The 23974-nt window shown below is 45.2% G+C and overlaps 2 protein-coding genes across 24 annotated transcripts in view; both read left to right on the forward strand.

Moving 5' to 3' along the window:
• Positions 1–23974, forward strand: part of LOC100010218 (casein kinase I-like) — a 347880-nt gene that overhangs the window by 237982 nt on the left and 85924 nt on the right. For 9 of the 23 annotated variants that reach the window (XM_056809248.1, XM_056809252.1, XM_056809250.1 and 6 more), the window contains exons 1-2: positions 12067–12497; positions 13151–13242. The exons of 6 other annotated variants lie outside the window; for them this stretch is intronic. The gene's annotated coding sequence lies outside the window, so the exon portion shown is untranslated. Of the gene's footprint in view, positions 1–51; positions 187–12066; positions 12498–13150; positions 13243–23974 lie in introns of those variants that run through there. 8 more of the 23 variants (XM_056809251.1, XM_056809245.1, XM_056809256.1 and 5 more) reach the window with 2 other exon arrangements.
• On the forward strand, positions 30–7579 carry LOC100010043 (lysine-specific demethylase 2A-like; the record flags this gene model as incomplete). Its single annotated transcript, XM_056809351.1, has 1 exon — positions 30–7579. A coding segment is annotated over one exon (2373 nt), but the record flags the coding sequence as incomplete, so codon positions are not given.

Here is a 23974-nt window from a genome sequence, read left to right on the forward strand (position 1 = left end):
GCCGCCCGGCCGCCCTGCCTGCCTGACTGCCTGCCTGCCAGCCCGGCCGCCCGCCCGCCAGCCGCCCGCCTGCAGCCCGCTGCTCTTTTCAGGCGCGCCTTGGGCCTCCGGAGCAGCTTTGCCTGGCCTGGCCGAGGCGCCTTGGGGACGTCCACGCTTGTTCAGTACATTCGAAGTTACGGAGAGGTAGGAGATCCAACTCGCCCAGCCTAACTTCCAGCCCCCCTCCCCCAAGCAAACAGAGGCTCCGGGGACACTTGAACCAAGAGCCCCCGCAGCCCGGGAGGGACCAGCAGCCCAAGGTCCAGGCAGAGTGGGCAGAGCCTTTCAGATACTGGTGGAAGGGCTGGCCAGCAGTGCTCCCCCCCCCCAGTTGGCCCCCACCAGGGTCCTTAGCACAGGGGCTCCCGAGGGACCGGCTTAGCTTTCCCACCAGGCCCCAGCTGCTCCCGCCAAGCCTCCCTCCTGCCATGAAGCGCTCCCCTAGGCTGCCACCGCCCGTGAGGCCCACTCCCTCACCCCCAGTATCAGGAGCCCGTAGGAGGCGGGTTCGATGCCGCAAGTGTGAGGCCTGCGTGCAGGGAGAGTGTGGTGTGTGCAGATACTGCCGGGACATGAAGAAATTTGGGGGGCCTGGCCGCATGAAGCAGTCCTGTGTTCTCCGCCAGTGTTTGGCCCCCCGACTGCCCTACTCTGTCACTTGTTCTCTATGTGGCGAGGTGGATCAAAATGAGGAGACGCAGGACTTTGAGAAGAAACTAATGGAGTGTTGTATCTGCAATGAGGTTGTTCACCCTGGTTGCCTACAGATGGATGGGGAAGGACTGCTTAATGATGAACTGCCAAATTGCTGGGAGTGCCCAAAGTGCTACCAACCGGATAACCCGGAGAAGGTACAAAGGCGGAAAATGGATGATAGCGATGAGGGTGTGGTCCAAGCCAAAGTCCTTCGGCCTCTTCGGAGCCGTGAGGAACCACTCATTCAGCAGCCTCCTCACTCGTCCACTACCATGTTGCAGCTCATCCATGACCCAGGACCCCCTCGTGGTGGAATGGTGACCAGATCATCCCCAGGAGCTGGCCCTAGTGACCACCACAGTGCCAGCCGTGATGAACGTTTCAAAAGAAGGCAACTCCGACTCCAGGCCACCCAGAGAGAAAAGGAGAACAATCCCAGTGGCAAGAAGGAGCTGTCTGAAGTGGACAAGGTCAGAATTCGTGGGACATATCTAATGGTCACACCACAGAGGCCCAATAAAGAGCTTCAGGGAACTTCCATTGTGCCCAAGCTACAGGCCATCACAGCTTCCTCTACCAACCTCCATCATTCTCCCCGAGTACTTGTACAACACTGTCCAGCTCTAACTCCCCAGCTGAGGGATGAAGATGACCTGGGCAGAGAACAGGACTTTGATGACGATGATGATGATGATGATGATGACGACGATGACGACGATGACGATGATGACGACGACAGTGGAGAGGAGGAGGACGAGAGTGGAGAGGAGGAGGAGGACAGTGCAGAGGAGGAGGGTGAGGCAGCCGCAATGAGCCAGGGCAGCTGGACTCAGGATGAGGATGAAAGCTGGATGCAGAGGGAGATCTGGCTGTCTGTCTTCCGTTATCTCAACCGTAGAGAACTTTGTGAATGTATGAGAGTATGTAAGACATGGTATAAATGGTGCTGTGACAAGAGACTCTGGACAAAAATTGACTTGAGCAGGTGTAAGGCCATTGTCCCACAGGCACTGAGTGGTATTATCAAGAGGCAGCCAGTGAGCCTTGACCTCAGTTGGACCAACATCTCCAAAAAGCAGCTGACATGGCTTGTCAATAGGCTTCCGGGCCTAAAGGATCTCCTCCTAGCAGGCTGTTCCTGGTCAGCAGTGTCTGCTCTCAGCACCTCAAGCTGCCCCCTTCTTAGGACCCTTGACCTTCGGTGGGCAGTGGGAATCAAAGACCCTCAGATTCGAGACTTGTTGACCCCACCAACTGATAAGCCTGGTCATGACAATCGCAGCAAGCTCCGAAACATGACAGATTTTCGGCTGGCTGGCCTAGATATCACTGATGCCACGCTTCGCCTAATCATCCGACACATGCCCCTTCTGTCTCGGCTTGACCTCAGCCACTGCAGCTACCTTACAGATCAGTCACCAAATCTACTAACAGCAGTTGGCTCTTCCACACGCAACTCCCTCACAGAAATCAATATGGCAGGTTGCAATAAGTTGACAGACCAGTCTCTGTTTTATCTACGGCGCATCTCCAATGTCACCTTGATTGACCTTCGAGGCTGCAAGCAGATCACTCGGAAGGCTTGTGAGCATTTCATCTCGGACCTGTCTATCAACAACCTCTACTGCCTGTCTGATGAGAAGTTGATCCAGAAGATCAGCTAAAACCCATCCAATCAAAGACTGAAAAGGAAACATCCTTTTCCCTGCTCCCCCACAGAGGAGAGCTTCCCTCCCCTATTCTGCATGGGCTTCAAGGCCAGCATCACACTCCCTCTACCTTTCCATCCCTGTCCCCTCCCACTATAGCAGGATTGGGGTAGAGAGGGTATTCCTGCTATTATGACCTACTCTTGACTGAGCACAAGGATGACCTGCCTGCTCCTTTCTCTCCCTCATTCCCTTCCTCCTTCCTTCCCTCCCTCTAAAGAATAAGGGATAAAAAATCACAGGAGGTGCCCACTTGGAGACCAAGCTCATAGTTTGGGGGTGCTGTGCCAACTTAATCTATATAGAATCCCCACCCATTAGGCCACCCCCCATCTCTTGGTAGGGCCTGGACCTGAGTACTGGGAAAATTAGAAGGTTGGGCTGCTACAGAGAACGTAGCCTTGTCTCAATAGTTAAGACTTTTCCTTGGGTGTTCAGTGAGTGTCTCTGCTCCATCATATCCCTCCCAGTTATGTAGATGGGTGGCATTGGCCAGATTGAGACTAGACCCTGCAAATCAAACTGGTGCTGTTGAATTTCCAGAAACCTCCTACATGTCTGTCCTTACCCCCTGCAGCTTGACACTGTCCAAACACAGTTTCCCTATTTAAAAAAAAAAACAAAAGCAAAAAAAAAATAAAAACAAAAAAAAACAAAACAAAAAAACCACTTGGGGGAACTTTTTGGGGGGGACTTTAAGAATGAAAAAATGATGAAAGAGTTGGAATAGATGACTGCTAAGGTCCTGGCCAGCTCTAAATTCCTGACCCAATTCATTGGCAGCATGGAGTATTGGACAGAGTGTTGGATTTGGGAGTTAGGACAGCCTGGATCAAGTCCTAGGTCTGCTCCTTCCTTCCCTTACTATTGATGTGACTTTAACAAAGTCACTTCTCTTTTGGCCTCAGTTTCTTGATTTGTAAAATGATGGGGTTGTGCTAGACGATCTGGTCTTGCTCTGATTTCTTTGATTCTGTACCTCTAAGAAAGGGTATTCTCCCAACTGTATTCTTTTCTGTGCCCCATGTCAACCCTATGCTTGACTGCCAAGGGCCAGGTGGGTGCCACAAGTGGGGGCTTGAGGGAGGCCTGAGGGCCATTAGGCACTTGGAGGCCTGGGGAGAGAGGTATTAAGAGATAGCAGGAGGATTAGAGAAGAGGAGTTGGGAGGATGCCAAAGAGAAACTTTGCCCATTTAAGATTTTTGCTTACAGCTGGCTCTAGGCCCAGGAAATGGGGAGGAAACCCTTCCTCCTCCATCCTTTGCTCCTAAGACTCAGAACTCTGGCTAGTACGATTAGTACTATAGCTCATCTGCTTACTTCAACACTTCAAAGAACTGTGATTTTGTCGTTGTGAGCCCTCCCTTCACCAACACTTATTGCATCCTCTCTACGACTTAATTAATAGTGTTTGAAACTTTTTGTTGTCAAAAAATTCATCAGCCTGAATCCAACCTGGTAGTGAGCGTCTCTGAACTTAACTGAGCTGGTCTTTGAGTAACAGACTTGTAATCTCTCATGAGGACCATACTCAAGGCCTAACCAGCTTGGTAGGACTTTAAAAACTTTGCATTTGACTGACGTGGTCTTTGAGAATCCAGGATCAACCCCACATTTGTGATGAGACGTTGGAGTAGGACATTAGCAAAGGTTCAGCTATGATATGATTTAAACAGCCTTGTGGGTCTAGCCTGAGGAGGACCTTGCCATCATTTTTACCATTGTTTCTATGGGAAAATGCGTTTTGAGTTTCAAACGGTTGCTTTACAAATAAATATTTGGAACACAACCCATTCATAAGCTGAAAATTTCCTGTACTTGTGATAATTGCTGTATTTGGTCATCTGAAATATATTCCTAGCCATCCCTGCCTCTCCCCAATAATTCTGAGCCTGGGGAGATGGGGCTGGACAATGGAAGTTATTTTTGCTGCTGTTCTGTATGTGACTGCCCCATCCCATACAGTTGGTTGGTTGGTTTGTTCATTTGTTTTCTTGTAGATGTTTGATTCAGTAGCTCCATGAAGACCAACCATAAGTTTTATAGCACTTACCTAAGCCAGCAGATCATGGTTACTGCCACATAGAGCTGCCCAGAGCTAACAGTTATCTGAAAACTAGCTCTGTCCTTTGGTGGCTGCTTTTATTTAAATCATTTGGGCCCCTCTGTTGTCAGTCTTGCCTCCTAAGGGGCATCAGAGTTTCAGTTGTGGATTGAGTGACAATGGGCTGGCTGTATTGTAGTCACAGGATAATAGAACAATTTGAGTTAGAAGAAACCTAAGAATTCCTTGTACAATATTCCCTTTGCTTGAAGACCTAATGCCTCTTCCCCGTGATTGTTTGCCCAGTACCTGAAGATGGTTATTGTGTCTTGTCCCTCCCAGTCTCCTCTTGTACTGGTTAAACATCTCCATAACCCCGTCCCCCTACGTCCCCCCCAAGCCCTGGCCACTGTGCCTCTCTTAACATAGCCAAAGGTTGCATTGCACTTGACTCAGATTGCAGCCCACCCAAATCTCCAGATCTTTTTCAGACAAACCCCTCACCATGCTTACTCCCATCTTGTACTTGGGAAGCTTACTTTTGGAGCCCAAGTACATTTTTTTATTTAATCCTATTTAACCTCACTTTATGAGATTTGGCCACGGTTCTATCATTCCATATGCTAGCCATCCCTCCCAGCTTTGAGTTGTGCAAATTTGATAAGGACAACAACTCTGCCTTTATTTCAGTTATTAAAAAACCCCCATTAAACAGAAGAACAGAGCCAAGTACAGGTCCCTGGGTCACACCACAAAAGATTTCCTTCCAACAGGACATCAGACCAGGAATAGCTGTTCTTTGAGTCCAGCCATTCAATCATTCTGAAACTACCTAAGCATATTGCCTAGCCCATATCTCGAATTTATCTACGAAAATAGCATGAGAAACTGTAAGGCTTTGCTAAAATCTAGGCAAACTGTACCTACAGCATTCCTCTGATATTACAGCCTAATAAATTCTAGAAAAATGTAGATGTCACCCCAAACCCCAAATCTAGATGTCTCCAGTTAAGTCATTCCAAGATATGCCTAGAGTTAAGATGCCCCTGAAATACCTTGGAATCCCTGATAGAGGAGGAAGAATTGTTCTCCCTTTAGTGGATTTGGGGCTGTGGTTGAAGGGGACCCCCCCCACAAACACAAATACTTCTCCTCTCATGGTCTATACCAGCCATGTCAAATTCAGTTAGAAACAGAAGCCCATTTTACTGTATGGTCAGTATATTGACTTATAAAAACACATTATGTTATATTATTATGTTTTAAAATTTATTTTGTTAAATATTTTTCATATTAAAATGATTTACAATGAAGAGTATTCCCCAGCCTGCCTGTTTGACACCCCCTAGCCTGTAATACCTACAGGGACCCTACAAAAGCATTTTACTCCCTCTTTATTTTGGCCCTTCCACCCCTCCTCCAAACCACAGAGAAGATCATTGCAAGGTCCTGAGTTCATTTTCTTAGTTATTTGGGATCAAATTACCCTTAAGCATTTTCTCCTTAAACCTCTGTGTGTTGCTTGTGATCAAATCTTGACTAGTCTAGGGGAAGCAGTTTCAATGAGTGCTTAATTCCAGTACAATTAGGACCTCCAGAGTCCCAGAAACATCCCATTTTGCTGTATTCCTACTCTTTTGAGATTGGGTTTTTTTTTCCATTAATTATTGTATTTGAGTGTGGGGAATTGATTCTTTATTGCTGGTGGAAATGGTGTGTATTAATGGTTCACAAATTTTTTTAAATATGAGGATTTCTTTTTATGGTCAAAGCATTTCATGAACTTCTATTCTAGCTGTATTATTAATGATGATTGAGAAAATACATGATGAAAAAAGCTATTGAAAATTCAGTAATGCTTCTAAATAAATTTTCATTTTATTTATCACAACAGCATCTACAGCTAGATTATTGAAAAATAACACACGCGTTCAAGAAATATTATTTGTTAGTCTTTATTAGAGATATTGAGTATTGTGTTGGACCTAAGGGCACACATGACAGGCCTTGGTGGCATATGGATTCTTGAGTTCTTGGTGAGAACCCCACAATCCCCCTAAGGTAGCTCAGCTTATTACTGCTGCATATTTTTTTATAATTTTAACATTATAGACTTGCAATAGAGTTATTGAAATAAAAAAATGCAGAAAATATCCCTCAAACTATAGCAGTTACAGGACCGGTCAGGGAGAACATCCCCAGCTTCTGAGATAGACTACTAGGGAGGCTGATGGACAACCCTAGGAATAAGGATGAGACTACAAAACATGGGAGATTCACCTGGTCACTCACCTCAGCTCTGCACATGAAAGTCAGGAACTTTGTAGAATGAGAGAGAGAGAGAGAGAGACAGAGAGAGAGACAGAGAATGAAAGTTAGAGAGAGAGACAGAGAATGAAAGTTAGAGAGAGAGACAGAGAGAGGGAGAGAGAGAGTTAGAGAGACACAGAGATAGAGTTAGAGAGAGTGAGTGAGTTAGAGAGAGAGAGTTAGAGAGAGAGTGAGAGTTAGAGAGAGAGTTAGAGAGACACAGAGAGAGAGAGAGTGAGAGAGTGAGAGTTAGAGAGAGAGAGAGTGAGAGAGAGAGTTAGAGAGAGAGTGAGAGTTAGAGAGAGAGACAGAGAGAGGGAGAGAGAGAGTTAGAGAGTGAGAGTTAGTGAGTGAGTTAGAGAGAGAGACAGAGAGAGAGTTAGAGAGAGAGTGAGAGTTAGAGAGAGTGAGTGAGAGAGAGAGAAAGAGACAGAGAGAGAGAGTTAGAGAGAGAGTGAGAGTTAGAGAGAGAGAGAGTGAGTGAGAGTTAGAGAGAGAGAAAGAGACAGAGAGAGGGAGAGTGAGAGTTAGAGAGAGTGAGTGAGTTAGAGAGAGAGAGAGAGAGTGAGAGAGAGAGAGAAAGAGACAGAGAGAGAGACAGAGAGAGAGACAGAGAGAGGGAGAGAGAGAGTTAGAGAGAGTGAGAGAGTGAGAGTTAGAGAGAGTGAGTGAGAGTTAGAGAGAGAGTGAGAGAGAGAGAGAGAGAGAGAGAGAGAGAGAGAGAGAGAGAGAGAGAGAGAGAGAGAGAGAGTGTGTGTGTGTGTGTGTGTTTGTGTGTGTGTGTGTGAGAAGCTGCTGGGGTCCATTCCAGAGAGTAGAAAGAGGAGGTAAAGGGAAGGATTGTGACCTACCTCCTAGGCTATTGCTGTGATTAGGCCAAGTTAAAATATCAAATACCAAATAGAGAATTCTTCCCCTCTGTGTGTAAACATGTTTAGACTCCCCCAATCCTCACAACAAAACCCAAATCCCCAGAGAGAGACAAACCCCTTCTTTCAAGCCTGTACTCCCATGAAGCCACTACTCTCCTTTTACTTTCAAGCTAGAAACATTGCATATACATACACATTCAGTGCTTTCACTTCTTGCTCTCAAACATCCATTTACAATTTCAATATCTATTGCCCATCTCCTGTGCAGTCATGGAGATAGGACATTGAAAACCTAGTTTGGGGAATCATAAGTAGGCCAGTTGGACTGGAATGTAGAGTGTGTAAGGAGAACTCAGATGAAAAAATTCTGAGAAGGTAGGCTGAAGCAAGGGTTTGTAGGGTTTAAATACCGGCCTTGAAATTTTGTGTTTTACTCTGCAGGCAAGGGGACCATGAAAGGTCTTTGAACAGGGAAGTTGTAGGGGTTTTTTTTTTAATTTAAATTTTGTTCTTTTTTCCCCCTACCTCACACTCCTCTCTCCTCTTCAAGAAGGTAGGTAATACGATATGGATTGTACATATATTATCATACAATATATATATATATACATATATATATATATATAAATATATATATATATATATATATTTCCCTGTTGGTCTTGTTGCTTTCAAACAGGAGAATCAAGCAGATTAGATTTGTGCTTTAGGGGTATGATGTTGGGACAAAGTAGAAATGTAGAGGGGAGAGACTTGGAGTTCAATGAGGAGGCTTTTTAATAGTCTTGGGGAGAAGCAGTGAGGAGAATTTACTGAGGCTGGTGTCTTTTTGAGTGGAGAAAAAGAGACAAATGGGAGATATGTTTTAGAAGAAGAGTTGACAAGATTGGGAAGTTGATTAGCCATTGGGAAAGGGGGAGTTAGGGAGAGCAAAGGGTCAGGGGTGAGATTCTGATGATGCAATCCTTAGTAACTAGAAAGTGCATAGTGTCCTCTAGGAAATTTAGAGGAGGGCTAGGTTTGAGCAGGGGTTGGGGGTAAAAGGAGTAGGCATAGCTATGGACCTTCTGTTTGGGACATTGAGTTTGAAATGCCCATGGGACGTAGAATTTCAAATATCCCAAAGGCAGTGTTGATGAAAGAATAGGTCTGGATATCTAGGTCTGGGAACCGTAGACATGGAGATGGTAATAATTGCTGAAAGAGATGGTGTATAGAGAGAAAATAAGAGTATCCAGGACAAAGACTTGGGGGACAAGCAGAGTTCAGGTAAAGAATATGGATGATGACCCCATGACTGAAAAAGAGCAGTTTAGATGCTCTCTTACTTTCTCAACTCTCACCTCCACTACATCACCAAGAACACTTCCCTCCCAGCTCACTGGTGGTCTCCTCATTTTCAAATCCCACGTTCTTTTCTCATCCAGAGCTTACATTTTTCAGGTTCTTATTAAGCTTTTGACCTCTGCAGAATTTTTAGTACTGATTATCCCCGCACTGGATTTGAAATTCTCTCTTCTTTTGGTGACACCACTGGGCAATAATAAGCAATCAAAAATTAACTTCTGGTTGAATAAAAATCATAATTAATCAAATGTATTATGAGACTGGTGAAATTTCTCTCCTGCCTTAATTGATGTTTCTGGAGAGGCTGAATTCCTCATCTAGCAAGAGAGGATAAGAAAGCTGTTGACTCCAAGTTCATTCCTAGTGAACTTGAGGTGCCAACGGCCCATTTCAGAGATTCAGGTGGCCGGTGAAGAAGTGGATCTGGGAATGGTGGCATCTGGACATAAGTACATGGCAGCCTGGGTCTTGGATTTTGGACTCCTACAGATGAGGTAAAAGGAGCTGGGTGGGGGGGGAGGGAGGGCAGGCCTTCCAGTTCAGTACCCAGAAGAGGCAGTGCTACAGCTGTTAGCCAAAGTGAATAACTGTGCTACTGACGAGTTTGTTCATTTATTTAAGCATGTTCATCATCTAGAATGATAATGAAGGTCATCTGTCACCTGCATAGAGAAATATGTGTATTTGTGTGTATACACATTTCATCTTAATAGCTGTGAATGTGCTTAGCCTGATAAATTTAGTTACAAGGGTCCTACAAAGCTTATCTTTGGTTCAAATCACTCATTTGGCTAATATTTAAAATGCAATTAAAAATACATAAAATGCAGTCCTTGGGAAAAGGTCTTTTCCTTGAAATGTTGCCTTTTTTCATGCCTTAGATCACTTAACAAATGCAAATGTCCCCTATAGTGAATGCAGTGGATGATTTTTCTCTTAAAGTTGCAGATTCTTTAGCAAATTGCCTTGCTGTTTGTAAAGTGCTCTCCTTCCCTTTCACTTCTCAATGGGGAGCTTTTTAGGGGCAGTAATGTTAGTAACGCACATTTCTGTATCCTCTTAAGTTTATGAAGGACTTGCCCTGACAATTTCTTGTCTTCTTTTTGAAGAAGAGAGAACTGCAGTTCAGAGAAGCTAAGAACTTGTGGATCCCCCTCCTGCCCCCCCAACGTGGCCCAGCCAGAGCTCTTTGCTAACTGTGGTGCTTTCCATCACACCAAACTGCTGTATGTATTTAAGGGGGCAAACACCTCAGTGTTCACTTTCATTGCCCACTTCCAAACAGGACAAGAGTGACCAGCCTATTCTTATCCCTTAGCCATCTCATTTCTCTGCTTCAGAACTGTGGCAATCTTGGGAAATCAGTTTATGTTTATTATGTTTAGTATTATTATTGTTATTATTGTTATTATTATTATTATTATTATTTGCTTGGGGATGGAAAGAAAGCCAAAGAAGCCCCTCACCTCAGGGAGCTCATATTCTTCTCATCATCTCAGAGGAAAGGCACTGACATCAGGGGTAGCTGGGACAGGGGTTGGCTAGAATGTGGGATGTTAGCTTAAACTTGTAGCAAGCACCGTGAGAAGGGGAGAGCCTTTTAGGCCCCCCCGAAAATGCACTGAATCAGTAAGTAGTGTTCTATCCCATTTGAGGTGAGCAGCATTGGATTACAGGGTACACGGAGGAGAGCAAAGTGTATGGAGACTTGACTGGTAGCAAGGGGTTGAGTTATGAAGGACTTTACAAATCAGAGGCATGTAATGGGGAAACCAAAGAGGGGGCTTCTTGAATTGGGGGCAGGGGCAGATGGTCAGATCTTCACTTTAGGAAGGTCTCTCTGGAGGCTGAATGGAAGGTGGACTGAGGCTGCCAAAATAGACCTGACATGAGGTGATGGTGATGAGGGCCTTCACCAGGGGGGAGGAAACATCAGAGCAGAGAAGAGAGGTTGTGTGAAAGATGACCCCAAAGTCAAATCAACAAGCCTTGGCAAAAAGTTGACTATGGGGATGGAAGAGAGATGAAGTGAGGAGCACACCTTGGTTGTAGGCTGGCCTTCTTAGGAGGACAATAGGGCTCTTGGTAGTGAGCTGGAAGTTAAGAGGAGCCAGTTTGGAGGGAAAGCCAATGGCTCCAGTTTGGGGGCGTGTTGAATGGAAGGTTTTGGGACCCTATTCAAAATGTTCAATAATAAGCAGCTCAATATGCAAGACCGAGTAAAGAAAGAGATTTGAGAATTGTTCATGGCAGGCACTCTTGGGAGCAGATGAGCTCCCGGAGAGAAATGGTGTAGAGGTTAGCATGCTCACATTTACCAAGAGCAAATTGGCTTAAGAGCCAATAAAGGAGATGGACAAATCTAGAGCCGAGAGAATGTGTAGCTGAAAAGTGCAACCAACAGGGTGTAAGAACTGAGGGCTCAAAAAGATATGGGTTGAAAAATTACCATGAAACCTGGCTGTGAAGAGATCTCTGAGAACTTTGAACTTCGGAAGGAGCAGTTTGGGTTCAATGATGACTTCACGTGCCAGAATTTGTTGTAGATTGTTGAAAAGAGATAGAGCAGGGGGTGGATCTGAGTTCGAATGTGGCCTCAGATACCGCCTAGCTGTGTGACCCTGGGCAAGTCACAACCTCAGTTGCCTAGCCCTTACGGCTCTTCTACCTCGTACCTAGTATTGTGCTATCTCCGTGGTAAGTGTTAAAGAGAGAGACATGGGGCAATGGCAAATTGAGATGGAAAAATCAGATGTGGTTTTTTTGCCGTTTTTGAGGATGGGGGAGACTTGGGTACGTTGGTGTAGACGAGGGAAGCAGCCAGTAGATGGGATGGGATTGGCGCCGAGATGGAGGGGACTGTGTGCCGGAGAGAAGGTAGGTTGGGACAGGATTCCTTGTGCTGGGGGGTGCTCTGGAAGGCTCTGAGCTGGGGCTGGAGGAGACAGGGGAGTAATGTGAAATGCAGAGGAGCTCTTGCCCAAGGGCCCATTTTTCCAGTGAAATATGAGGCAGGGCTCTCAGTAGGGAGGGGGCCAGGAGAAGCTGGGGGGGGTTGCAATAACCATTGTGCAGAGGAGAATGAATCCCTAGGTATGTGCACAGAGAGTGCCAGCTGACATTAAGTAACAACTTGTTGCGGCCCCAAGCTGCATGGGCTTCGGCTTTCCTCGAGTTTTTATCAGGAGCACGTGAACAGGAGCAGAGGCAACAGTTGGTGGGAGGGTTTCAGAGCTGGAGCTTTGCAGGACAAGATTAGCAAATAGGATCAGGCGGGAGAGAAGCCGATAAGGTACGACGTAGGACCGAGGGGGGCAAACGCAAAAAGGGGGAGGGCACCACAAGCCCGCGGGGCGGAGGCACAGACGCGTCTTCTGAGGACGTGCGCAGCAGCGGCGGCAGCGGCGGCGGCGGCGGCCGAGGTGGAGGGGCTCGAGGCGCGTGAGGAGGAAGAGCAGACGCACACTTGGGAACGGTAAGGTAGATTTGGGGCACGGAAGGGCATTTCGGAGGGCACCAGCGTGGAGCCCACCATCTGCCAGCGGCCGGCAGATCGAGGGTATTGAGGATGTGTGTGCGTGGCTAAGGAGGAGGCCACGGGACAGTGGGGACCCCGAGCCAGCATTGCTTGGGGACGGAGCCAGGCTTCCGTCGGAGGAGGTGAGCCGGGCACCGAGGTGGTGCAAGAAGGGAGGGTGCAAAGATAACCGCCCCATGGCGTTCTCTTCTTGGTTGCGGGATAGACGAGGGTGCAGTTACTGAGTGGTGCAAGTTGAGCGGGAGCGCGAAAGTGGCAATGGCGAAGCAAAGCAAGCCGCTAGTTACGCCCACGTCGGGAATCGGGTGTTTTAGGAGTGAAAGTGCCACCAGTCCTGGGAAAGGAGGCTCGGGGTGCCACGTGGCATCAATGAGAGTCCTTAGCTTTCGGGCATGTATGGAGGGCGAAGGGGGGCCTTTGTTGTTGTTGGAGAGCAAGGCTAGAGTTAATGAGGGAGAGAAGAGTTCTGGAGTGGGCACTGGGGCGGGGGGGGGGGGCATGGAGTTTGCACGCTAACCCCTGGGGGTTGGGATTCTCTGCAATGGGGACGCGCCATGGATGGAAGCAAAGCACGTTTTCCTTCTCCCCAGGGGGTCCAGCCGAGTGACGCAGTGAGGCTTTGGCCTGCGCCATCTTCACACCTGGAGTTTCCAGGAAAGGACTCGGCAGTTAGTGAGTGGCGGTCAGTATAGAACCTTCTGGTTCGGCAGCACTGTGTAGGTAGACGTCTGAAAGGGGGGTGGCGGGGGGGGGGGTGCAAAGTAGCTGCTGCGGGGTCCTGCCTGGAGATACGTTGGGAGGGCGAGTGAAATGCGTGGTTAATCCAGACAGCGGGCAAACGCTTTTGCCCAGGTCACACTAGCAGAGCTGGAATTTCGAAGTGCTCCAGATTCATGATCTTTCTGCTACCAGTCTCATTGCCTTTCCACTGGGTTTTTGTCGTTGTTTTGCCTAGGCCTGGTTGGCTGGTTTTTGCACCTTGACTCTGGACAATTTTGCTCTGTTGAACAGTGATTATTATTATTATATTATTATTATTATTATTATTATTATTATTATTATTATTATTATTATTAGGTTCTGACCTGGGATTCCTCGCGTGGGGACTCCCTTTCTGACGACTACGTCTATCGGTGCACATACGCCGTTCCTTTTGAACCTATAGTCTTTTTTTAAACCCTCACCTTCTGAAGTCTTAGAATCAATAGGGTGTGTTGGTTCCGAGGCAGAAGAGCAGTAAGGCTAGGCAGTGGGATCAAGTGACTTGCCCAGGGTCACACAGCTGGGAAGTGGCTGAGGCCAGATTGGAACCCAGGACCTCCCGTCTCTGGGTCTGGCTCTCAATCCCCCCGAGCCACCCAGATGCCCCTTTTAACCTATAATATTGCAAAATTTTCTGTTGGGCATGGAAAGATCTGAGTAACTTCCCTTTATTACAAAGGTATATCAGAGGCAGGACTTGAACTTGTGCCTTGGCTCTTTATCCACTCTATCCTATTTCCTCAAACCTAAACAGTGTCTGACTAAAATAATAAATGGAAATAAGGAATCGTTGGAACAACCAAGTAAGTTACAATTGTCCAGGTTTGGTTAGGATGGAGTGAAGAAAATGCCAGAGATTGCACCCAAAACTCAGAAGATGGCTAACGATTCTTAGTTATCCCCTCCTACCTGCCTCAGACTCAAGGACATACATAGGGCTCTAACCCACTAATTTTATTTTATTTTATTTTTAAATTTTATTTAATGGATTAATTTAGAATATTTTTCCATGGTTACAAGATTCATGTCCCTTTCTGCGTTCCCCCAAACCCCCTCCCATAGCCGACACACAATTCCTCTGGGTCAAACCCACTAATTTTAGGTACTCTTGGACTTTTCTCCAGTTAAAGACTCTTTTTTTGAGGGAATGGATTACTGACCCACCTTGCCTACTAATGTTAATTCTGAGAAGATCTAGCAGGGTCATTAGTCTAGTTATCTGTAAGCTCAATTCTGATAGAGTAAAAATTTAGCTACTTCCAATGCTATTATTTTGGTGGAATTTTAGTTTGCCATTACTGTAGGGGGTTGAAATTATTTTGATATCTTGTAAAGCAAAACAATTCTGAGTCTAATTTGTCCTGCATTTTTCATAAATTATTTGAAAAGAGTATTTTTTAGTATTCAGTTTGTTTTATCAGCATAGCTGTTTATTTTCAAGTTCCTTCTTATGTTTTTTTCTTCATTAAGATGACTATTTCCTATAGGTCTTGGCCAAAGACACATGTAAAACCCAGTGGGATTGTGCATCAGATATGGGAGGGGAGGGAAAGAACATGATTTTTGTAATCCTGGGAAAATGCTCTAAATTAATCAATTAAATAAAAATTTTAAAAGATGACTATTTCCTAATAACATTTCTCCTTCTGCCCTTTTTAAAAATTGTAGTGCATTATTCAGGGCTGCATATGCAAATAGTTTGGTGTTAATTCTCTGCATTGATGGCTACTTGGAAACAGTGGAGAGTCCAAAAAGACTACTTATATAGTATAGTAGTGTGTAAATGGTGTGTAGCTTGGCCAAACTGGTATCTCCAACTAACTTGAAGAGGGCATGTGAGAAAATAGCTGTTAAATACACTGCCTCCCTTTGCCCGGGCCTCAATCATGGCTACTCTGTTTTTGAAGGCTGTGCTTTGTTATCCTTTCTCCCTTTTTGCTTCCGCCTAAACTCAACCCTATGTGTTTTATACAGGAGGCTTCCCTACTAACCCCCTCTTCCCAAATGGGCACATTAGGGCATTTCTGATTATTCTTTCCATGTGGGTGAGAGAAGTGGAATGGTGCTGATCCATCCACTTCTCTGCCCACCGCCTCAGCTTCAGCCACATGGAATCTGGGTAGCTAGAATTGTAGGTGATCCGAGGTGGATGTAGAGTTAGTGGGTCCGGAAGTTCAGAGGAAGTCAGACATCTCATTAGTCCTCATTTCTGCGTAATCAGATTCCAATTTGCTCTGCTTGCTTTCTTTCTCAAGTTGTAGGGAACAGCTAGAAATCTATCTTTTTCTTTTCTTTTCTTTTTCTTTTCTTTCTTTCTTTCTTTCTTTCTTTCTTTCTTTCTTTCTTTCTTTCTTTCTTTCTTTCCTTTCTTTCTTTCTTTCTTTCTTTCTTCTTTCTTTCTTTCTTTCTTTCTTTCTTTCTCTCTCTCTTTCTCTCTTTCTCTCTTTCTCTCTTTCTCTTCTTTCTCTCTCTCTCTTTCTCTCTTTCTCTCTTTCTCTCTTTCTCTCTTTCCCTCTTTCCCTCTTTCCCTCTTTCCTCTTTCTCTCATCTTTTTCTATCTTTCTCTCTTTCTCTCTTTCTCTTCCTCTTCCCTCTTCCTCCCTTCCTCCCTTCCCTTCCTTCCCTCCTCCTCCCTCCCTCCCTTCCTTCCTTCCTTCCTCCTTCCTTCCTTCCTTCCTTCCTTCCTTCCTTCCTTCCTTCCTTCCTTCCTTCCTTCCTTCCTTCCTTCCTTCCTTCCTTCCTCTCTCCCTCCTTTCTTTCCTTTTTCCTTCTTTCCTTTTTCTTTCCTTCCTTCCTTCTTCCTTCCTTCCTTCCTTCCTTCTCTTCCTTCCTCCTTCCTTCCTTCCTTCCTTCCTTCCTTCCTTCCTTCCTTCCTTCCTTCCTTCCTTCCTCCCTCTTTCTTTCTTTCTTTCTTTCTTTCTTTCTTCTTTCTTTCTTTCTTTCTTTCTTTCTTTCTTTCTTCTTTCTTTCTTTCTTTCTTTCTTTCTTTCTTTCTTCTTTCTTTCTTCTTTCTTTCTTTCTTTCTTTCTTTCTTCTCTCTCTTTCTTTCTTTCTTTCTCTCTCTCTCTTTCTCTCTTTTCTTTCTTTCTTTCTTTCTTTCTTTCTTTCTTTCTTTCTTTCTTTCTTTCTTCTTTCTTTCTTTCTTTCTTTCTTTCTTTTCTTTCTTTCTTTCTTTCTTTCTTTCTTCTTTCTTTCTTTCTTTCTTTCTTTCTTTCTTTCTTTCTTTCTTTCTTTCTTTCTTTCTTTCTTCTTTCCTTTCTTTCTTTCTTTCTTTCTTTCTTTCCTTGATTAAAGTTCCCACTTCATGGATTTGCTTTTTGTTGTTTCCTTCTCTTTTGAATATCAGCCAGAAGTTTCACTGCAGGGAGTTCTGGTATTTCTTTGTCAGAATTTTAGTGGGGTAATCTTTCTGCTCCGTGACTGAGTTCTGTAATATACCTTAAAACTTTTCAGCGTCAAAATGGAAGTTTTTTGCTCTCCCTTCCCTCTTTTCAGTGTAGCAGCTCTATTTCCAAATCCCAAGAGAAACCTAGAACTATACACTAGCTTCTGTTGGGCCTTTTGTGACTAAAAGCGAAGCTGATTACCAATTGGCTTTGTAGTAGAGTTCACCTATATTTACTGGGAGCCCCAAAGGGACTAGATTAGGGCAATGGTTATCTCAGCATAAACCTTTTAATAACAGAATAGAAGTTTTCTCACCCAGTATGTGTTCCAATCACTCTAGGACAGTGATGGCAAACCTTTTAGAGATGGAATGCTGGGCCCCGCCCCCCCCCCTTACCCCACACAGGGGAGGGAGAAAGCATTCCCATTGGGCTACTGGGCAGAGAGGTGGGTGAAGTGAGGAATGTCCCTCAGCAAGTATAGAGAGGGTGAGGAGAGCAGCTGTGCCTTTCTAGTAATAAACTGGGGGGGGTGGTAGGGTGGCCATGTGCCCACAAGGAGAACTCTGGCAGCCATCTTAAGCACTCCTGCCATAGGTTAGCCTCACTGCTAGGAACATTTATGGCCTAGTTACTCAGTGAATGGGCTACTGCCTCTCAGACTTCAGGAGAAGTAAGTGTTATGTAAACCAGGAAGCCCCAGGCAAAGGTGAGCTTTATCTTTGTTACTGTCTATCCTCTCTTATGGTCATTTTGGGTGCCTGGAAGAGGTAGCTTGAGTTTTCAGCTTCTGCCACCCAGCGGAAGCTCTGGTGGGTCTCTCTAACCAAACAGGTTTTGAGTAAAGGCAGAGATGGCATACTTCCCATATATGCAGATGAAAGCTAGGAGGGATACATAACAAAGTAGATTGCAGAGTCAAGGTTTAACAGGATCTTGGAAGGCCAAGACCAGAAAGATTTTTTAAAATTTCACTCAAAAGTATGAGATATGGGAGGCAGAGGTAAAATAGCAGTTTGTCTGAAAAAAGATTTGGAGGTCTTAGTGGACTACATGCTTAATTCAAAAGTGAATTTGATCTTAGCTGTGTTAAGAGAGGTGTAATTTCCAAGAACCAAATAAAGGGTAAATCTTCTGCTTTGCTCTGCCCTGTCAGCTCACATAGGAAGTATAGTGTTTTATTCTGGGCGTGACGTTTCAAGAAGGGCAATCCGATAAACCTGGACAAGGGTCCTCGCGGAGGGAGGATGGTGAGGATCCTCCAGTTCATATCATACAAGTCTAATATTACAATAGCAACAACAAACCACTGCTAACAGACCCCTAGGGCTGGCTCATGCTCTCTCTCCCTTTCTATCTACCTGGGACTTAGCACATAGTTTGGACAAAGTTCAGTCTTTTGGGAGCCTGACCTGTAATGAGAATGGGTACCACCCTCCATTTCCCACACTCGCCCCAGCAGCTTAAGGATGATTTACTTAAAGATTATGTTTGGGGTTGTATCTAAGGTCTCCCCAAAGGAAAAACAGAAAGAAAGTAAAAAGTGCAATTTGAATCCGGTTTAGGACAGTCCTACAGCCAGTAGTGCTAAATGTAAAACAGGAGCACATAATAACAGAAGATTTCAAATGAAATTTCGTCATTTCTATAGCGATTGTATACTTTCCCATGAGGCTGGGTCTTAAAGTGAATCAGAACCTAATTTGGTTTGTGGATCTGTTGAACAGGCCTTTATTAGGCTTCACCTCAACTCAGAAGTCACTCGCCAGGGCTTATGCTTTTCTTCTTGTTCAGGGTTTCTTCTAGGATACAGAGCCTTCTCCTGCCCTAAGTTAGTTCTGCCAGGTGAATTGAGGACCTCCAGCCATTTTGAACTCGAAAAACCCAGATATATGCATTTTGGGTCACTCATCTTAAAGCACCACAAAACAGAATAGGCAGCCAGTCTGGTCCCAGCCTCAGGTTTGCCTAATTGAGTCCCCCTGCTCTACTTGCTCCATGAAAGTAATTGCCATATGGCTCAGAGGCTCTGTGAGTGAGTGAGAAGAGGAAGAGACATCTGAGGGGGGATTGCTCCCTTTAAAGTTCCCTTGAGCCAAAAGTCTCTTCCTTTTTAGTGGCCCCTAACAGCCAAGGCACCCAAGTCCTGAGCTCACACATGTAGCTGGCCAACTGAAAGTAAGCAAGGAAGCTCTGCACGTGCTCTTTGAAGCCATGTTTACACATCAGAGGAGCAATCCAAGTTTCTAAGGAAAAAAGGAGAAGGGTGTAGGGAGGTTCTTGATAGCTGTTGTCCCTTACCCACCAGGCATTATTCTTCTTGGCTCCACAGGGCAGACTTAGGAGAAAATGGGTGAAAATGCCAAAGAAGCAAATGAAGATTTCCCTCCACTTTGAGGTACCCCCAAGTGGAATGAGATCTCCAAGCAGAGATAGCGGGACCCCTTGTCAAATGTGTCATAGAAGGGATTAGAAAGTCTACCTAGATAGAGGTGGGCACATAGCTCTCAAGTGTCTGAAACTTGGTTCCCAATGGGGCCTCTGGACTCCAGTTGAGCACACTCTCCCTCCACTCCTCCACTATGCCATGATCTGTACAAAGTCATGGAGGTAGGCCATAGGCAGCTGAGCTTGGGGAGTCCCATGTAGTCACATTTGACTGGAATGCAGATTGTGTGAGTAAGGAATTTGAAATCAGGTTGGAAAATTGGCTGGGATAATGGAGAAGGTCTTCTCTTTCACTGACGAAGTGAGTTGTAGGGTTTGGGACCAAGAGGTAATACAGAACAACTGAATATTCTTGAGGGGAAAGCTGTATGTATGTCTGGAACTGTTTAGAGGTAGGACTAAAGAGACCCTCAAGCTGAGATTATGGATCTGAATCTTTTTGAAATGGAACTCACTTGGACTTTAACTAGCCACTTAAGTGTTACTCTCTGGGGTAAGAGCAGAGGAGAGGAGGAAGGATTATCCAGGGATGAAGGTTCCCAGATCACTACTTAAAAGAAGCTATGAGTCAAAAACAAAAAAATTGAAGAGACTGGGGGCTCAATCGTTGGTATGTAAGCCAATGGAACAAGAGCTGCCTAAGTGCACTGGCAGAATAGGAAAGGGTCAAGGGGCTAAACTAAGTCATGATAAAGACAGAGGTTAAGTTTAGTGTAAGTGGGAAAAGCAGAGCAGTCTCAAATCGGGCTCAGTGAGATTGATTGCAGTCCAAGCAGACTAGGCCTGAGATCTGAGTTCCTAGCCTGGGATCCATGAACTTATCAAAAAGTAATTTTTGATAACCATATCTCAGTCGAATTGGTTTCCTTTGTAATAACTGGGAAAGTATCCAGAGGCTTCCCTAGACTGCCTAAGGGGTCTCCAACACCCAAAAGGTGACTATCTAGAACCCTTTACCAGTCTGACTTGTAGCTCCAAGCCATTGACTAAGGAATATTGAGCTAGGTAGGCATTGCCCAGGGAGTTGGCCTCCCTGGGCAATGCCTACCTAGCTCAATATTCCTGCTTGAGTTCTACTGAGGAAAGTCATTCAATCTAGCTGATTCCACACTGGTCCTGTGCATTTCTCTGGAGTGGCTGACTTCTTGGAGAGGAAGGTAAAGGGATTTCATAACCAAATTGTTGAAGGAATAATCTAAGTAATAAGCCCCGAGAATAGCTAATAGTAATGCGTATTTTGGGGGAAGGGGCTGTCGGTGCTGGGGCAGATTTTTGATTTCACCAGTGTTAAAGTAAGGAATGTCTGATGAGGAGCTATTCTGCAACTATGAGGGTAGGGGAGTTGCCTGGGACAGTGAAAGGCTAAGTGACTTGTCCAAGGCTGAGCAGAATGTGGAAGAGGGTGGGCCTTGAACCCTGGGCCTCTAGACACCGAGGCCATCTTTCTTTGTACTCCACCATACCTTGCCAGCATTATTCTCTCTTCCTGTCTTCTGCTGCGTGTCAGTCTTCTTTCTTGGCTCCTCAGCTCTATCCCACACCCTAACTGGAAGTGAACCCCAGGGCTTTTTCCCAGGGCCTCTTCTTTTTAAAACATCTTCTCTCTTGATGACTGTAGCAGCTCCCAAGGGTCTAATAATTAACCCTCTTAGCCTTATTCCCACATTGATACCTTCAGGCCTACTCTCCTGATGTCTAGTCTTGCTTCACCACCTGCCAATTGGACGTTGCTAACTAAATGTCTTATAGACATTTCAAATTTAACATGTTCTAAGCAGAACTCATTTTCTGTCCTCTCAAACCTCCTCCTCTTTATGCCTTCCCTAACTCTTTGGAGAGCACTGCCATCCCTATAATTATACAGGCTCCCAGCCATGCAGCCATCCTCAGCTCTTGACTCTATGCACGGAAATTTGCAGCCAAGCCTTAGCAAGGCTAACTCCATACGTCTTCTATATAGCCATTCTTTTTCTTCATACATATGTAACCTTAGTTCAGGACCTCAGCACCTCTCACCTATTCTGTGACAATATGCAAGCTGCATCACTCCCTTATCATCAGGATCCAATGCTTAATTTAATTTTATCTTACCATTTTCAGATATGTGTATGTTTATGAATATCCCTAGAATTTATATCTAGTTATATATAATTTGAATTACATGCAATAAAATATAAAAGATATATAAATTTATTTTATGTATAATGAAATAGATGTATATGCAATTTCATCTATACATTATAGTTTGATATCACATAGAACTATATATAGCATATATGTAAAAAGATATATGCACTCACACATCTTTTTCCAGGCTTGTTTTATATTACTTCCCTTCACATATTCTCTGGCCGAGTCAAACAGTCCCTTTCACTGTTCCTCCCATCAAACATTTCATCTCCCATTTTTGTTCCTTCTCCCAGGCCTTCCCTCATACCTGAGATATACTCCCTCTTTACTTTCAAGCCTTGGCTCCAGAACCCCTCCCATGCAGAACCTTTCCTGGTGCATCTGTCAGCACTTTCCCCCATCCTCCATCCTCATTACTCTGTATCTTTTTTGTTTTAATCCCATCTATGTTCCTATTGTCTTCCTGATAAACTAAGCCCCTTGAGGGTAAGGCCTTTCACTTTCTTCTCTGCATCCCCAGCACTTAGTTCAGTGTCTGCCACACAGTAGGTGCTCAGTACATGGTTGCTGATTGAAATGAAGAAAACCCTTGCATTTCATGGATGCTATCATTACTTCCCCTTCCCTTAGGTTCTTAGGTGTCCTAGGAAGGTCAGATGCTTTTTGGTGGCCCCAGAGAGAAGGCTTGTGGGAGAGAAACGCATAGCCAGAATTCTTCCACTGGCTGTAGTAGCAGAAAGGAGAAAAAGAAGGAAGCGAAAAGAAAGTGATTCTTTTCCAAGCAAAGTTCCCTTTCCTTAGCCTAGCATGGGCCATTTGGCTACCTTTCTCTGCCCCTGGGCGTTTTGACCCTGTAGTGTCCCCAAGGGGTAGAGGGAGGGCTAGAGGTGGAGGGGGCAGAAGTGTGAGCTGAAACCAGACTTCATGACTTCTCTCATGCTTACCTGCTCCCATTTCTAGCCATTGTTCTCTTTCCCACTGCCGGCTGGTGACCCAGGAACAAAGAGGAAGGGAAGCAGTTGGGGAGATGATAAGATGGTGGAAAGACACTTGGAAGGAAAAGTAGTTTCCCTCAGTCTTTTGCTTTGTGTTTCCAGGGCCTTTCCTCATCAGCCAGAACAGTAGGCAGAAGGAGGGAGGGAAGGAAAACCTTGAATCTTGGCCAACATTGGGAGGACAGTGGGTAAAGAACAGTCGTCCTATCTAGCCAAGGCCTGTATAGGCAGGAAAGTACAAACAAGGAACTGGAACTGCTTAGTTCTTGCCTTTCACCCCAGCCTCTGCTCTCCTCAGGGAAATCTTTGGTAAGGAGAGGCCTTCTCCCCACTTTTCTAACTTTCTTTACCCTGGGTCACTGGCCTGCAGTGGGGAAGAGAACAAAAAAGGGAAGAGGGAGGAAAAATCCTTTCCAGATAGTCACCCCCCCTCCAACTTTATTTCTTTGTACATGCAAGAGGGGGGAGGGACAAGGACAAAGACAAAAGTCCTGGTCTCCCAACTCTTAACTCCTTACTTTTTATGGGATGTTCTATCATTAGTTAGTGGTCCACAGGAAGGAAAGGAAAAGAAGGGGAGGAAAGTATTTTGTTTAGCTACTCACGCTCCCAGAATTCTCCCTCAATTCTGCCTTTGAGCCGGGGAGGGAGACAGGCTCCGGGGAGAAGAGATGACAAATTTCATATTTCTGCATTATTGAAGTTAGAAATAGAAAAATATCATCATTCACTTGAGTTCCAGAAATCCACTAGTGGCTGTGGGGAATACAAGGAAGCTCTAGATGTAGTTCCTGCCCTCAGAGAGCTTAAAACCTAGCTGGGATGACATGGTATACATATAAGATAATAAACCTCATAAAAACAGCAGAAGGCAAGTTCTAGGTTTAATCTTCTACCACCATAATCCTGGGGACTCAGCGTTGTCCAGAAATGACTCCCCCTTATCTCTCTAAGAGCCAAGTTGGTTCAGTTCTCCCATTACCATTGACTGCTACCACTTCTAGGGCCTTGCAGTCTCCCGTGGGAGAGTTGTGTAGGGCTAGGCAGATATTCTCGTCTCTGTAGATCCAAGTTCAAGCTCTGATCTCTGCCTATGCTCACCTCTCTTTAGATCTCTACATTTCTTTGTAGGCCCAAGTACATACAAGGGTACCTCAGATCTACAGTAGTTGTGACAATCATTTATCCTCAACTGAGATGTCAATGAATTGGTTAACAAATCCCCAAGCCAAGAATCTTCTCCGTGCTTCTTAAGGAGATGCCATTGGTCATTCTAGTGTTCTGATAAGTTTCATTCTTCAAAGCCAAAGCAAAGACCTCAGCCTGTAATTTTGTTAGCTTGGCCTGGAATGAAAATGGAGATTTAGGAGTCATTTACATAAAGAGAATTATTGAAGGGAAGGAAATTGATGACATAAATACACAGATAAGGGAGAAAAGGACCATGGATCGAGGACCTCACCTTGAAGGACACTGATAGTTATAAAACCTGGTGTGAGACATACCTGGGAAGGAGCTAAAAGGAATTGGCATGGGGGCAGCTGGGTGGCTTAGTGGATTGAGAACCAGGCCTAGAGACAGGAGGTCCTAGGTTCAAATCTGACCTCAGAAACACTTCCTAGCTGTGGGACCCTGGGCAAGTCACTTGACCCCCATTGCCTAGCCCTTACCACTCCTCTGCCTTGAAGCCAAT

The sequence above is a fragment of the Monodelphis domestica genome, chromosome X (genome assembly GCF_027887165.1).
Source record: "Monodelphis domestica isolate mMonDom1 chromosome X, mMonDom1.pri, whole genome shotgun sequence".
In the NCBI taxonomy this organism is placed as follows: domain Eukaryota; kingdom Metazoa; phylum Chordata; class Mammalia; order Didelphimorphia; family Didelphidae; genus Monodelphis; species Monodelphis domestica.